The 16,021-nt window shown below is 39.0% G+C and overlaps 1 protein-coding gene across 3 annotated transcripts in view; it reads right to left on the bottom strand.

The window, feature by feature from the left end:
• Positions 1-2,235: 2,235 nt before the first annotated feature.
• Positions 2,236-16,021, bottom strand: part of igsf11 (immunoglobulin superfamily member 11) — a 122,844-nt gene continuing 109,058 nt past the window's right edge. For all 3 annotated transcript variants that reach the window (XM_082503794.1, XM_082503796.1, XM_082503795.1), the window contains 5 exons: positions 15,552-15,759; positions 14,972-15,127; positions 12,229-12,351; positions 8,114-8,261; positions 2,236-6,102 (listed from right to left, as the gene is read on the bottom strand). In XM_082503794.1, coding sequence (XP_082359920.1) covers positions 5,550-6,102; positions 8,114-8,261; positions 12,229-12,351; positions 14,972-15,127; positions 15,552-15,759 — 1,188 coding nt within the window. In that variant the 3' untranslated portion in view covers positions 2,236-5,549. The remainder of the gene's footprint in view (positions 6,103-8,113; positions 8,262-12,228; positions 12,352-14,971; positions 15,128-15,551; positions 15,760-16,021) is intronic.

The raw sequence follows: 16,021 nt of genomic DNA, 5'->3' as shown, positions 1-16,021 counted from the left end.
AGCCACAATATTTCAAGAATTTAGACTTCTTCGGGACATTTTGAAAGGATCGATAGAGTAAAGATAGTGTGTATGTTGTACTACACTCTGTTATTCACAGTCAAATTATTATTGTATTAAAAGGTGTGCATTCGATAACATAGCTGCCAGACAAAACTCCAAAACGTTTTCACACACAAAATATGCTTAGCTTTGTGCTTAGATGTGATATTAAACAGAGAATGGACTTTTGCATGACAGGAGATGGGAAAAATACTGGAAAGAAAATTGATTTAAAATTGTTGTAATTGTGCTCATTACACAGACCAGCATCTGTCAGCCTTGTGACCAGAAAATCATGTATGCACACGCACAGCCTCAGCTGATGAGCTCATCCTTTTTTCTTTTTCTTTTTTTTTTAATTGACTGGGCTCTCAGGTCCATTTGCCTTTTTTGTAGCGGTCGTCCCAGTGGTCACTTGGGTTGATTTTTAAAGCTTACATGGGCTAGAGGAGAAATAAAGGAAGGCTGGTGGAAATTCAGATTAGAAATGGAACCTTGAAGATTAATGGAAATCAAATGCACTGATTGAGACCGCATTAAGACAAGTGTTCAGCCCACTGCAAGTGGAGTCTCCTATTCAACTGCATTTAAATGAGTCCATTAACACTCACTCCATTACCGATGAATACTTTTGCCTTTCATAATGAATGGTTTGGAATTTACTGCCTTGAACTCTTTTGAACGAACATAAGTGAAGAGGCTGCATGAATAAATAGTGCCCCCTAGTGGTTCAATAAAGGTCTTCACCTCCCAAAACTGCAGGGAAGGATTTTCAAATTATTATCATTATTATTATTGTTGTTGTTGTTGTTGTTGTCATATACAAACTATTGAACAGATTCAAATCATCAATGCCATGTATAAATTATTTACATAATGGAATCACCAAGGGAGGACTCCCATAACAATAACACACATACTAAATAAACTAGATAGAAACAAACTGAAAATGTAATGCCTTAGTGCTAGAAAATATCCCGTATTTTATGATGGATTATGGTGGTATAATTCTTGGACAGTGGGCTGCAAAAGAATTCATTCACTAACATGCACCTGTTCATTTGTTCTATATTTCTTTATAAGCTGACTTAGGCTTGCTTAGGCTGCTACACCTGCAAGCATGCCCCATGTAAGCGGAAAAAAATAGATGGATAGATGAACATTTGTTCATTCAATTATTGGTTCTGTCACTTGGTTTACAGTCTCTTAAAGCACTTTGCTAGACCCACAATTTCTTTAATTGAAATTTATCATATCTTGTTACTTAAAAAATTGAGGAAACTACATAAGTGGAGGACAAAAGAAGCGATGGGCCTAAAAAAAAAGCAGAAATAGGAACAAAAATCCAGCAAAGACCTGATGCAGAACCTCAGCGATACATCTGGCCCTCCAGTTGTTGCAGCTACTGTTCACTGAAGTCTCCTCAGAAGTGGAAGCGTGACTGAGGTGTGCCAGATTACACAAGAAATGGATTGAAAATCAGTGGCAGGGAGTCTTAAGGAGTGATGAATGCCAATGTGAGAGTTTTGGTTCAAATGATCATCGATATGTACGGAGGAGCTCAGGAGAGACACTGAGCATCTACAGCTATCTGTAAAACACAGTATTCCTGAAGGCAACTTAAAGACATTACAAGAAAGCTTGCCAATGATTCAGGCTGTGTTAAAGAATAAAGGCACTCATACCAAATACTGACTTTCAAGTCAGTATTTGGTATGAGTCTAACTCTGTTTTTGCCTTATATATTATATATCCATGTATGTTTAGACCTTTTAATAAATCCCTGAACCTATTTCCTTTTTTTCTAGCAAAATATAAAGAAATAAACGTTGGCTCAAGTCTGAAGTGAAATTGTGTAATAGTGTGAAGTCATTTCAAATAGAAACAAGGAGGGTGTGAAGAAACTAACACATGGTTATTTTTCATATTGTTATTCTATACCACTCCCTTTTTATGGATGTCTTTACAGCCAGCACCACCAAAGGCCCAATTTATGAGTCTGAGAGAAAACTTTCCAAGGAAACTGTATTTTACCTATATTACTGGGGTAATACACTAGTTTCTTCGTCATTACTGCTGACTAAGAAATTGAAAGTGTATCAGTGTATTTCAGTGCATGTATTCACTGAAATACAGTTAGGGAGTTTGCATCATGTCACAAGCACACATACACAAAATGAGCAGGATGCCGACTAGGATGTATTAACAATATTTATTCACTACAAGCTCCAGTGTTATTTTTCCTATTTCATTTCAACCCAACAGTCAGAATGAGATGTGTTTCTTTTTCTTTACATATTTACAGATTGGTTTCACTATTGGCAATATATCACATTTATCTATATACACAACCCATTTACCACCTTGTTGACACTAAGCACTTTGAATGGTCACTAAGACCAGAAAAGCGCCATATAAATGCAGTCTATTTATCGTTCTTGCCAGCCATCAGCAGAAGATGTTTGTTAAATATGGGTTAAAACCTCAGTAGATTTCTACTGATTGTGTTCTCTTTCCGCCTTATCTCTTGAAAACAGAGGGCAGAGCAAAAGTAAAATAAACTCCATTTAGTTTTACTTTTGGAACTTTCCATTCTCTTTAGGAATAAAGCTAAAGGCCTTAGAATAAGAGTTCAGTAATGCTTTCAGAAAGTGTTCAGGGCAGGGACACTGGAAGAGATTGTGAGTGAAATATTCACAAAGACTTTATTATGAAAACACTGACAGACAAAAAGGAGGGGATGCGATCACTGATCTTTGACCATCTGCCCTCGTTTAGCCTTTCTCTATTTAAAATCAGTGTGTTCAAGTGCCGTAGCTCTCCAGCACTGTAGACAAAGGAAAACAAAGAAAGAAATGGGTCCATGTAGTCAGACCATACATGAGCAAGTCAGTTTATGATACTGGAGTAACTGATTAATGTAAACTGAATACTGAATAAATGAAGAATATGGAGATCCAAAGTACCAGCCGTTATAATGTCAGAAAAGCAATTCTGGGTTATGGTGAAGCACACGTAACTGTCAGGACATTAACATCATAACATATTAGGCCTGTATAACTTGATATTTATTGCTCCCATTATCAAAATATTTGGTGGGACTCGTCTGAAAGTGAGTACTGAAAATCAGTATTTCATTTAAAAATGTTCAAATATTGACTTTAAGTTACCTTTTGAAAAGTGCAAGTATTTCTGAACTGATTACTCATCAAATGTGGTACAAGCGTACTTCCAAGTCATAGCTATGGATAAATACAATTTGGTTTTGGAAAGAGGTGAAATGAAAGAGTAGGAGAAAAAAAAAGGTTAACAGTGAGACACCTTCAGTTCTCACTATAATGATTTTAATGGAAGAACATGACAGCCAATCAAAAATACAAGAAGAAGAAGAAGAAGAAGAATGCTTGATTTTAAACTTTCAAAACATCTACTGAAAGTTTTTAAAAACTTCTGAGCCCGTACATGGACTGATGAGAAAATTTGAACTTTTGTCAAAAACAGACAAAGTATGTTTTGAAAGGCACTGCACAAAAACAACGAAACCTCATCGCAGCTGGAAAGCATGTTGGAGGAAGTGTCGTGGTTGGATGGAGGCTTTTTCAGCTACAGACAACTTTTTTTCTTACTTCTATCAAAGACTTGAAGAGCACATCTGTTTACTTGTCATCGGTTTGGTCAGATAGTGTGTATCTAATGAATAAGAAAAAAATCATTTTTTAGTAATCAGTGCAGAAATCCTGTTATTTCCAAAAAGAGTACGTAGGCAAATTGTACGAAGAGTTAAAGTAAATAAACATCAACCCCTGATTAAATGAGTAAAGTCGTCTATATAAAACATTTTTTTGTGACACAAGTGACACAATTGCATTTGTTACAGAACACTTGCTCTCTAAGTGTTTTGTCTAGTAAGACAAAATGCTAAACAGCACATTTTAACTTTTCCAACAAACACACACACATTTTCCAATACTGCATTTACCTTGAAAAGCGGCTGTGTCCAATATTGCATCGTTGCTAGAAGGATTTATAAGAAACGGTGCCTTCAGGCACAAAAAGAAATGAACATGGCTAAATTTGGAAAGGTGGGACATGTTGAAATTTGGTTGGAATACAAATATGGTGGGTCAGAAATACAGTACCTTATACAACACACATATCATAAGCTGTAATGAAACACATAGCCATCCGTGTTAAAACACTGCATTTACCCCACATCTCCTAACGAAACCCTTCACTGAAACCAGTAGCACAGTCTATGAAACCTAGCTTGTTACCAGTGTAGCAGAAAAAAACCTGTTTTCAAATTAAGACATGTGAGCTGTAAAATATGTGTTAGATGTGTATTTTCTTTGATTTACAATCTAGCCTACTTTTGCAATATGTACATTAAAAAAAATATTTAGACAGAGAGAAAAAAATCAGCTTTAAATATATATTTATCTCTGTGTTTTTAAAAAATCATTTATGAAATAAGCGGTCAGCTTATTTCATGTCAAAGCAGCAGTGATGTGTCATGAACCAGGCTAGGACAACAGCAAGAATAAAGACAGCAAACACTAAGGTCCATCTCCATCCGGTGGACAGTAGCTTTCTGTTGGGAAAGTGGCACCAATTTTTTCTCTGGTGCCCTCTTCAAATATTACCACTGTTCTGTGTGTGTGATAAACTTTAGATGTTATGGGAAAAGCAAAATGTTAGTAAAACTATTATTAAAACTTTTCATTCAGTGACTTAATGTATGTTTTGCCTTGTATTGCACCCAGTAACACCCACTCGCCTTTACGAGCTTCTAAGGCCATTTGAAACCCCATCATTTCATTCACACCTTCATCTTTGGGGTACTGCCAACAGACTTTAAGCATTCACGTTTTCATGTATAATCCTCATCATCTCTATCATTTCCCTCAACCAAAATTACAACAAAAATGAAAAACGAACAAACAAATGGGAAAAAAAAGCAAACTTGTTATGTTCTGAATCAGGGATCACATGCATTTATTTAAGAATCCAAGCTTGCTTTTGTCTGACCATGCAGTATGGACACACTGCGATGTGCGTTGCTTTAAAAAACAAACAAACAAAAGAAATCAATCATCACAATGATCCAGCCCTGAAAAACACCTGGGAATCCAGGTTCTGTAGGATGTTTCACGCCAGCTTTGGGAATTCATCCAGATGGTTTTAAAAATAGTTGCCACTGAACCCACCAATGAAATCCATCCAGTTAAGGGGATGATCAGATACCACGTAGTGCTTCTCTAGAAAAAACAAACAAAAGAAAAAAAACACCGGTCCATCAAGGAATTGGCATCAAATGAACTCTGCACTGTAAAATCCCAGTTTGTTTGGAGATAAAAAGGTCGAGACATACAGAAAGACACAGCTGTAAAGGGCAGCGGGCTGCTTCAGCCCATATTTAGTCTGCTTCTCATCGGCGGATTTCAAACATTGCAACCGAACACTCATTCAGTCTCGTTTTGAAAGCTAACAGTTCCTCAAACTCAATTTCAAACAAGTGAGCCCGCTCTGCTCTGGGCAGGCACCATGACTGGCACCGCCCCCATCCGCTCCAGAGTGGCCTGGCTCACGGCGTAGGAGTGTGTGTGTTGCCCGTGTGCGGACGTCACCACCGGTTTGAGGCTCACGGTGCCGTTGCTGCGCACCATGTTGGGAGGGGAGGGGGCAGAGTTTGTGGTGACCACCAGAGTCTTTGGTGGCGGGAGGGTGTGGCTGCCGTTGGCAAACGACGTCGTTGCTGTCGTGGGCGGGGGGTGGCGGGAGAGCGGGGTTGAGCCTGGCGCTGTCACTGCTGCGCCGTGGCCTTGTGCTGCGTTCTGGCCTGGGCCGTGTCCGTGCGTGCCGTGAGCAGCGGCAGAGTAGGTCTGGCGAGCGTCTCCATTGTAGCGCGTGTAGGAGTTGGTGTCATAGTTGGGTTTGGGGTTGTGCCAGTAACGACTGTTGTACGTGTTGGTAGACGTGAGCGTGTCGTTCTCTGAGGAGGACGCGTCGGCATGGAAAGCCTTTACTGATGATGACCTCTTAGGAGGAAGGTCATCCTCTCTGTTGAGGAGACATTTGAAAGAGAGCACAGTTAGACATGCACAGCTTTACACGCAGATTACAATAACTGCCTGTACCAACGTTTATGGTTTGCATGGGGAAAAACATTAGAAAACTGTTTTTCATTAAACGCAATTTTATGATATTTATTTTGTTAATCCTGTGCATTTATAGCAAAGCAAAAGATCACAGATAAAAGATGTCAGTAATACAAGAAGTGAAGGCCAGTTAGTTCAGCTTCATATATTTAGCACAAATTTCCATAAAAGATTAATTCAGCTTCACAGTGCAGCAAAAGTTCTACTGAGAATCTACAAGGTGCTTATGTATTCATGTGTGCACTCTGATCTTCGTGGAGCCTATTAAATATAATGTGATAATCATTGCGAAGCCGTGTGCGAGTAAAGCAACAAAAAAATGTCAAAACTATGATCAAATAATTTTATATGTATTCAAAAGTATTTCAAATGAAGTCGACAAAAACTTCCTGCCTTTCTGTTTTTCTATTTTCATGAGCTCCTGAGGCATATGAGATGAAGTGTATTCTTTGTGATTTTCTGTTGAGGAAAAGCAGAAGTGTAAGGGTGGACTGACAGTTTTATTGCTATCTCAGTTACTCAGAGCTACAGATATCTGAAAGTAAACTAATTTATCCTCCAAATAAGTCCTGGAGTAATTTAGTGGCAAATTTACAGCTAAGGTAAACAACTGACAGAGGATTTAAAAGACAAACTAGCCTGTAATTAGGAAGAACATTTAAGCCTATTACTGGTGTAGTTTTCAGAGCTTTCAGTGCTGACACGCTTAATATTCTACAACAGGAAGCACAAAGCCAACGCTGCATGTTTTTGATTTTTAAAATACATCAGACAGGCCATAAATGTCACCCTGCAACCTTCTGAAACACTAAGTATGTGATTAGCTCAGTAAACAAACCCTGCTTTACTTCAACAGAAACTCTATATTAAGTATAAACAATGTCGTGGAAAGACTGACTAAAGAGCTGCTTAATTCTGAGAAACAAACAAAACGCTTTGATGACAAAATACAAAAACTGCACAAAATGGAGAAAAGCTGGACTGTTAAATAGCTTTTCACATGATAGTAACAGACAGTATGGATACTGGATACTACTGGTACTTTATTTATAAGTAGTATTTCTATGTTATGCTACTTTCTACTTCTACTCCACTTTATTTTTGGAACCAGACATCCCAACACAATTTATTTGAAATCTTTAGTTGCTTATTTGGCAGTAAAATTACATATAGCAACAAATAATGTTTAAATAAAATAACACATACAATTATGAAAAGTTCTATATAATATATTTTTATATAGGAAGTTGAAATATTTTTCTGATTCCCCACCCCCTTGGCTCTTGGTTCCCTCTGTGCCCCTTCATTAAAAAAAATCCTGGAAACGCCCCTGCATCCTAATAGCCTTAACACCTTATAAGGTAAACGCATTCTTTACGGCTCCTACACATCAGTCACTGGACAAATAAAAGCTTATCTTTAAATATAAATGTATTCAGTCTGAATAAATACATAAACTACACCCATTAGCCACTTGATCAAGCATAGTGCAATCTACTACCTTCCAACAGTCTGCCGTAAAGCCTTGCTTTTGTTGACTGATTCCATTGTGTGTTGTGATGGTGGTCTACTGAACTGCATTTCATTGAAATATCTTCCAAATATTTTTTTCATTCCATAAGCACACAGTGCATTTAGGGGGCAAATCATCAAATGTATGTTGTCTAGTACAAGCACTCAGCACAGCGTGGCCTCAATAATAAAGCAGAATTATCACCTTTTTGACACAGTCAGCAAAAGCTGAAAATGTGCTCTCCATAAAAGTTCAGCATGCCAGTGCCGCTGCGTTACAGGTTACAGACATACTGAGTAAACGTGGTGAGCGTACAAGCTTGCAGATGCACTTTCACACCAGCTACATAGTAATGAAAAAGAAAAAAAGAACAATGGAAAAACAGCAATCAAAGCCAAACCTGATCTCATTGGGAATCTCCTCCTCATCATATTTGTTCTTGTTCTTCCAATAGAAGAGTGTGACCACCACTAACAGGGAACAGATGACGACTGCCAGGACTCCTGTGGCAATGGTTCCTGCTATTAGACCTACACTCTGAGGCTGGGCTGCAGGACAGACAGACAAGAGGATGACATTTGAAAATGACCAGAGAGCTGGATGAGTTGGCCAAAACTACACTTAAAAAAATTATCTAGTAAACAGATTTCATTTCATTACACACAGAGAAGAGAATCAAAAAATGTATTTGGAAGTTTTCAGTCTTTTGAATATGTGGCTTTACAGCTGAAGGCCCCATCCAAAGTTGTGTTTCTTAATGTTTACAGGCCTCCCAAATACTGCACAGACTTTTTTAATGACCTCAGTGAACTGCTGTCTGTGATCTGTGTTGATTTTGACTGTGTAATTATTGCTGGGGATTTTAACATTCATGTGGACAACCCTCAGGACAAAGGGACTAAAGACCTGAGTAACACTCTGGGCAACTTTGGGCTGACTCAGCATGTAACAGAGGCCACACATAATAGAGGACACACTCTTGACCTACTGATCTCCAAAGGCCTGAGCATTTCAAAGGTTACTGTGTCTGATGTGGGCTTATCTGATCATTACTGTGTTTTCTTTGAAAGTAAAATCTCAGCCCACACAAATATATCAACAACAGTGATCACAAAACGGTGTATAACAGAACACAGTAGTGCAATTTTTAACCAGGTCTTCCCCTTAACACCTGACCTGCCCAGAGGGTCAGTCAATGAGCTCGTCAATAGCTTCAATGCTAACATGTTAAATGTAATGGACACTATTGCTCCCATTAAGGTGAAGGTTATCTCTGGAAGGAAAAAGTCTCCATGGAGAAACTCCACACTGGTGAAAAATGAAAAAAGAGAGTGTAGGAAAGCTGAGCGCAGATGGAGAAAAACAAACCTCCAGGTTCACTATGACATTTATAAAGAGAAACTTCACAATTATAATTTACAACTGAGGAGTGCAAGGAGGTCCTACTTCTCTGACATCATCACTAAAAACAGCCATAATGCTCGGGTCTTATTTTCTACAGTTGACAGGCTAACAAACCCTCCTGTGTCAGTGGCAGCTGAACTTCATTCGACCATGGCCTGCAATGACTTTGCCAAATTCTTCACTGAAAAAATCCAAAAAATTAGACAAGCAATTGGTACATCAACAGCAGATCCAGGATATGTACTGTGTCCACCAAAAAACTGTTTAAACACCATGAAACAGTTTCAACCTATTAACAGCAAAGACCTGGAGGACATCTTAGGTCAACTGAACTCCTCCTCCTGCTGTTTAGATGTCCTGCCAACAAGTTTTTTCAAAAAGGTCTCAAAGACTTTAGAGTCAGACCTGTTACAGATCGTCAACTTTTCTTTATTATCAGGTGTGTTTCCAGAATCACTAAAAACTGCTGTAATCAAACCTATACTGAAAAAGGACAATCTTGACAAGACACAAATGAACAACTACAGGCCGATCTCAAATCTCCCGTTTTTAAGTAAGATCATTGAAAAAGCAGTTTCTCAACAGCTCAGTTACTTCTTAAAACAGAATAATTGCTACGATGCCTTCCAGTCAGGTTTTAGACAGAACCACAGCACTGAAACCGCTCTGACCAAAGTGTTTAATGACATATGTCTGAATACAGACAGTGGAAAAATGTCAGTCCTAGTTTTACTGGATCTCAGTGCAGCATTTGATACAGTTGACCACAACATATTACTCAAACGACTGGAGAACTGGACAGGTCTTTCAGGAACTGTACTAAACTGGTTCAAAACATACGTAGAAAACAGGAAATACTTTGTATCAATAGGTAACTTCACATCTGAGCAGACAAGTATCACATGTGGAGTTCCCCAAGGTTCCATCTTGGGACCCCTTCTGTTTAACATCTACATGCTCCCACTGGCACAGATTATAAACAACAACAAAATAAACTATCACAGCTATGCAGATGACACACAAATATATATCACAATGTCACCAGGAGACCGAGGCCCTGTACAGGCTCTTGGTAAATGCATTGAGGAAATCAATGACTGGTTGTGCCACAATTTTCTCCAGCTAAACAAAAACAAAACTGAGGTAATAGTCTTTGGCGCCAAAGAAAAACGATTACAGGTCACCAGAGAACTTCAATCTATACATCTAAAAACCACAAACCAGGCGAGAAATTTGGGTGTAGTGATGGATGCAGACCTAAACTTAGAAAAACACATTAAGACAATAACAAAGTCAGCTTACTATCACCTCAAGAATATATCAAGGATAAAAGATCTGATGTCTCAACAGGACCTGGAAAAACTAGTCCATGCATTCATCTTTAGTAGGCTTGATTACTGTAACAGCATCTTTACAGGTCTACCTAAAAAATCAGTCAGACAACTACAGCTCATTCAGAACTCTGCTGCTCGAGTCCTCACTAAGACCAAAAAAGTGGACCACATCAGTCCAGCTCTGAGGTCTTTACACTGGCTGCCTGTCCGTCAGAGGATAGACTTTAAAGTTCTGATGCTGGTCTATAAAGCTCTGAATGGTTTAGGACCAAAATACATCAATGACCTCCTGACCCAGTATGAACCATCCAGATCCCTCAGGTCATCTGGATCCGGTCTTTTATCAGTTCCCAGAGTCAGAACCAGACACGGAGAAGCTGCATTCAGCTTTTATGCTCCTTATATCTGGAACAAACTCCCAGAAAGCCTCAGATCAGCTGAAACACTCAGTTTATTTAAATCCAGGTTGAAGACTCACCTGTTCTCAGCAGCATTTGAATAAAGCACCAAATCCACACTTTAAGCTTAAATTTCAAAACTTACATTTAACTACTGATTTTATCTACTGTTCTGATTTTATCTGTTTTGATTTTATATACTGTTGTTTGTTTGTTTGTTAATTAGTTAGTTAGTTTATTTGCTTGTTTTAATCAATTTTAAATCATGCTTTTTATTTGTTCTTGTTTCTAATGTCTCTGTAAAGCACTTTGAATCACCTTGTTGTTGAATTGTGCTATACAAATAAACTTGCCTTGCCTTGCCTTGCCTTGCCTTGCCTTGCCTTAATATAGCTCCTAAAATACATCACTAGATCTGTATGTCAGGTATTTCAGAATAATATAAGGTGTCACTACAATAAGACACAAAATAAGGTGTGGTCCACACTTGATAATAACAGACTGAGCACACAGTGCAGCTTTTATAGGCTGAAAGCCACATAAGAAACTAGAACAGCTGATTATCCTCCGACATCAGGCAATTGCCCACCGAGGCTGGCAGCTTCCAAATCGTCCAATAAATAAATAAAATATAAAAAAAAACCAACCCATTTTTGAATATTGAAAACTTTGTCTTGCTTTAATGAAAGAGCCCCAGATGTACTAAACTGACCTTTTCTGTGCCAAATAACAATTTTCAGCGCCCAGCTGACACAACTTTACACAACAGATGTACTTGCCAAAATAAATAAATAAACAAGATTCTTTCAAGTCTAACGTCTGACTAACTTTGTCAAAAAGAGTTTGGGACAATCCTTGTTAAACATATACATCATGCCTTTTATTTAATATATGGCTTTGTAAAAAGCAATCTCTTTGTCATAATTAATGGATTCAAATTGTTTTTAATAAAAAAATAAAATAAAATCTCATTCACGAGCCTTTACGTCTGTATTGTGTCAGCAAATCACAAGTCTGGCATGTCTGGCAGACTCAGCACTCTGATACAGAGCCCCGGCCTGTCACACACTGTCAGATGACCAAAAGAAAACAACATGTTACAGCCCTTTCTGTCAAGCTATCAAAACTGCCCGACCCTGTCACTTTTATCACCTCTGTTTTTTTCCTGGTGTCAGATGTCAAGTGCTGCCGTGTGCAAGCGGCTCTGACTGTGCCCTTTGTTTGGCTGGATTTTGTCACATTTGTTTGTTTGCTTATGTCTGTGTTTGATGGCTGTCAGTCACCGAGAAGACTTCTGCTCTGCCACTAGCAGCCTTTCCATCTTAAACAAACAGACACGTGTCACCTTACCCGTGCCTGTGATGTTTGAGTATACTTACGTGCAACAACCTGCAGGTTCAGCAGACAAGTGCTCTTTCCGATAGCGTTGCTGGATGTGCACTGGTAGAGTCCTGAGGTGGTGGTGCTGATGTTTCTCAGTGTGACAGTGCCCTGCATCTGGTCTAAAGGACACAAACGCACGCACATACAGAGAGCCACATAGTAATTAAAGTTTCTAAAACACAACCATATGGACCCTGTGTTGTAACTCGCACATTTAAATAATTCAAACACACTTACATTGATTTATACTTTTAAAAACTTCCGCTGAACAAGTTATACTAACTACCAATAGAGGGTGCTATTGTCTTCTTAATCCCAGTTGTGCAAATATGTTGTTCAGTAGAACAATAAAACTGAAGATTCCTTTTTCATAAATGATGAAAGGGTTGAGCTGTACACTACTGGATTCATTTAAATTGCATAAGCTTTTATTCATTTATTTATTTGTTCTTATCTTGCATATTTCCGCTGTAGAGGAAGTCAGCCAGATCTTTAACTGTTTTCTTAGCAATGACATGACAGATGTCATAGCTGTGTGCGTCAAACTAAACACACAGAGGATTAGGAGTGGCACTGGATTCCAGGATCCCTTTACAGTTTGAATGAAATGCAAGCAGAAGAAAACAAACGTGAATATTTAAAAATACATTTGTTATGTTTGTTTGCTGTTTTTTTATGTAAGCGGACATGTCAATTGTAGTCATCAAAAGGTAAAAACTTAATATATTATACATTAATGCAAAATTTATTTTAGAGGCTGTTAAATTATTTATACTGTAAATAATACCTGCAGCTATAAGTATAACCTCAGTAGTGAGTCATATTTTGGGCTACATGTTGCAAAACAAGCTAACAAGTGTGTTTTTTTCACTAATGAAGTGGATTTATTTTATGGCTGCTAGTCTGTTCCATAAATGCATGGACTAAAAACTACTTATTAATTCTAGGCTTGACTACTGCAATTCATTATTATCAGGTTTTCCTAAAAACTTATTAAGTATCCTAAAAAGTATTCAGCTGATCTAAAATGCTGCAGGACAAGATTCACAGGGACTAGAAAGAGAGAGAGTATTATTTCATTGTTTCCCTGTGAAACCCAGAATCAAACTTGAATGATCAGGCACCATCTTATCTTAAAGAGCTCATAGTACTGTATGACCCCATTAGAGCACTTAGACTGCTGGCTTACTTGTGGTTCCTTGAGTATTTAAAAGTAGAATGCGAGGCAGAGCCTTCAGCTTTCAGGCCCCTCTTCTGTGGAACCAGCTCCCAGTTTGGATTCAGGAGAGAGACACCCTCTCCTGAATCCTAACTGGGATCCAGCCTAGGCCTAGGTCACCTGATCAAGCCCTAACTATATAGTTGGGGTTCGATCAGGTGACCTAGGCCTAGGCTGCTGGGGACGTCCCATGCATGCATTCTGCATTTAAGCATGACTTATTATTCATTGTTGGCTCTCTTCCACAGTGTGGCTTTTGGCTTCCCCTCCCCTAGCTGGTTGCAGCACATGGCCGCCCCTCCCTGAGCCTGGTTCTGCCGGAGGTTTCCTTCTGTTAAAAGGCAGTTTTTCCTTCCCACTGTCACGAAGTGCTTGCTCATAGGGGCTCATTTGACTGTGGGGTTTTCTCTGTATTATTTTAGCTTCTTTACTTTACAATATAAAACACCTTGGAGCAACTGTTGTGATTTGGTTCTATATAAATAAAACTGAACTGAACTGAAATGAACAGTGTTCACCAATACACATTAAAAATACTCGTGCACACAGATGAAACTTTACAGTCTAACTGAAATATTGAAAAAGAAAAAGAAAACAACAACAACAACAAAATCTAGATTATTTAAAAAAACAATTTTTGTGACAGGTTGTTTTTGTGTCTTTGTTGTTTGTTTGTTCATTTGTGCTAACGCCACTCCATTTTGTGGTGAGTCAGATTCTTTGAAGCGCTTTTCGATGTTATCATTTCAAAGGCCTGATTGCCAAAATTGCAAATTAGCATATCACAAAAGAAGATAATTGACATTTATTCAACCACCTTTGCAGCCTAATTTGCAATTATGATTTACTGAGTACACATTTCCTATTCTCCCTCTGCAAGTGCTCAGATAATTGGACTCATACCTGTTAACAGAAGACTGTTTCACTTTTATGATAATATGCTGTCTGCAATTGATGTGACTTTTGCACAGTGGGCTTTCTACTGACCAGTAGTGTACAGACAAAGAAAGATACCAGTGATGAATATTATTTCACTGTGCAGTGGGCACAGCTGGAAAAGAAAGGAGAGTGCACCACACCAGTCCTCTCTGATGCTGAAAACCAAATGCAACTCCAGTTTCTGTAAATATTAAACGCTGGATGGCAGAAGAAAGTTATTGTATGTATTGCGGTCGCAGCAATGACACAACTGCAGATCTCACAATGGCACGTGTGGGCAGAGTTGGTATTCAGCATGAGGAAGGAGCACCACAAAGCAATATCACTTTGCTCACTTACAGAAACACATTGCTGACACACACACAAGCTCATTCACAAATTCACAGGTTCGAGTCACTACATCCATCCATCATCACCCTCAGCAGGGTCAGCGGAGGAGGATAGTCAGGAAGGGGGCAGTAGTTCAGGCCTGGCACATGACAGGTGGCAGTGATTTGGAGTCTGAGCTACGCTATGCGTGTGAGATTTACCAGCGAAGGTGGGGCAAAAGGGAACTCCGACGGCCAGCTTGTTTGTAATACCTTGCATGGCGTTGTGCGGCAGCTTGGGCAGCGCGTCCAGCTTCTCCCAGGAGTAGGACGGCGTGGGAATACCTTCCTCTGATTTGCAGATCAGCATGATGTCACTGCCTACATCCAGCGTCCCCTGGATTCGACATGCTGGCACCGAGGGGGGCACTGGCAGATGGAGAGAGTGGGCGGTGGTGCGTTAACCACTTTACAAAAGAAAACTAATTTTTTTCCAAATAGGGGAGAGAATTACATAATTTAAAAAATGTGCAGTCTCATTAATCAAACAGTCAAATATGATGTTTTTCTTATTAAAAGGACTCCTGACAAATTGAACAGTTTCCACTTTGCCACAGTGATGATTGTGCTGTTTATCTTTCTTTAATAAAGATCTGCAGATGGTAGAGAAGAAAATAAGACAAAACCTTCTTTTTTGGTCCTTTACTGTTATTAGCTGGCACTTGAGATGCATTTTTAAAAAAGTGAGCGCCACGTGCTCTCAGGTTATGAAGTACGCAACGCTTTCCTTTTCTCCTTTTTATTTTTGGAGTTGTGGAAAGAATAATGAAAGAAATGTGCTGGTGTACACTACCCAACACTGTGAGTCCGACGACACCAATGCTGCGCCCCCCTCTGTCTGGGAGGTTGTTGACCAGGCACTGGTAGGTCCCAGTGTCGGACACCTGGGTGTTGTTGATGAAGATGGAGGCACTTGTGCTTGGCATGGTGGCAACGAAGCCCACACGACCGATGAGGTGGTTGGAGAGGCTGAAGACCCGACCGCCCTGGTAAATTATCACCTGGATAAGGGACCAGAGAAAAATTTAAATTAAACTCAATATTTAAAATACTGTTGCACACAGTGTCAATTTTACTGTAATTTAAAAGATACAGATGAGGACTAAATTATTACCCCCATTGAAAATGTTTTTTCAAAGGTATTTTCCAAGTGCTCTTAAACAGAACAAGGAACGCAGTTTTTCCAAACATCCTATTTGTATTTTACACACTGAAACCAAAAGTATTTAATAATAACCAAAAAACTATTTGGCCCTCCTTATG

This window comes from Aulonocara stuartgranti (genome assembly GCF_965226115.1).
Source record: "Aulonocara stuartgranti genome assembly, chromosome: 14".
In the NCBI taxonomy this organism is placed as follows: Eukaryota; Metazoa; Chordata; class Actinopteri; order Cichliformes; family Cichlidae; genus Aulonocara; species Aulonocara stuartgranti.
The sequence above is the reverse complement of the archived record's forward strand: the minus strand, read 5'-3'. Positions and strand labels throughout refer to the sequence as shown.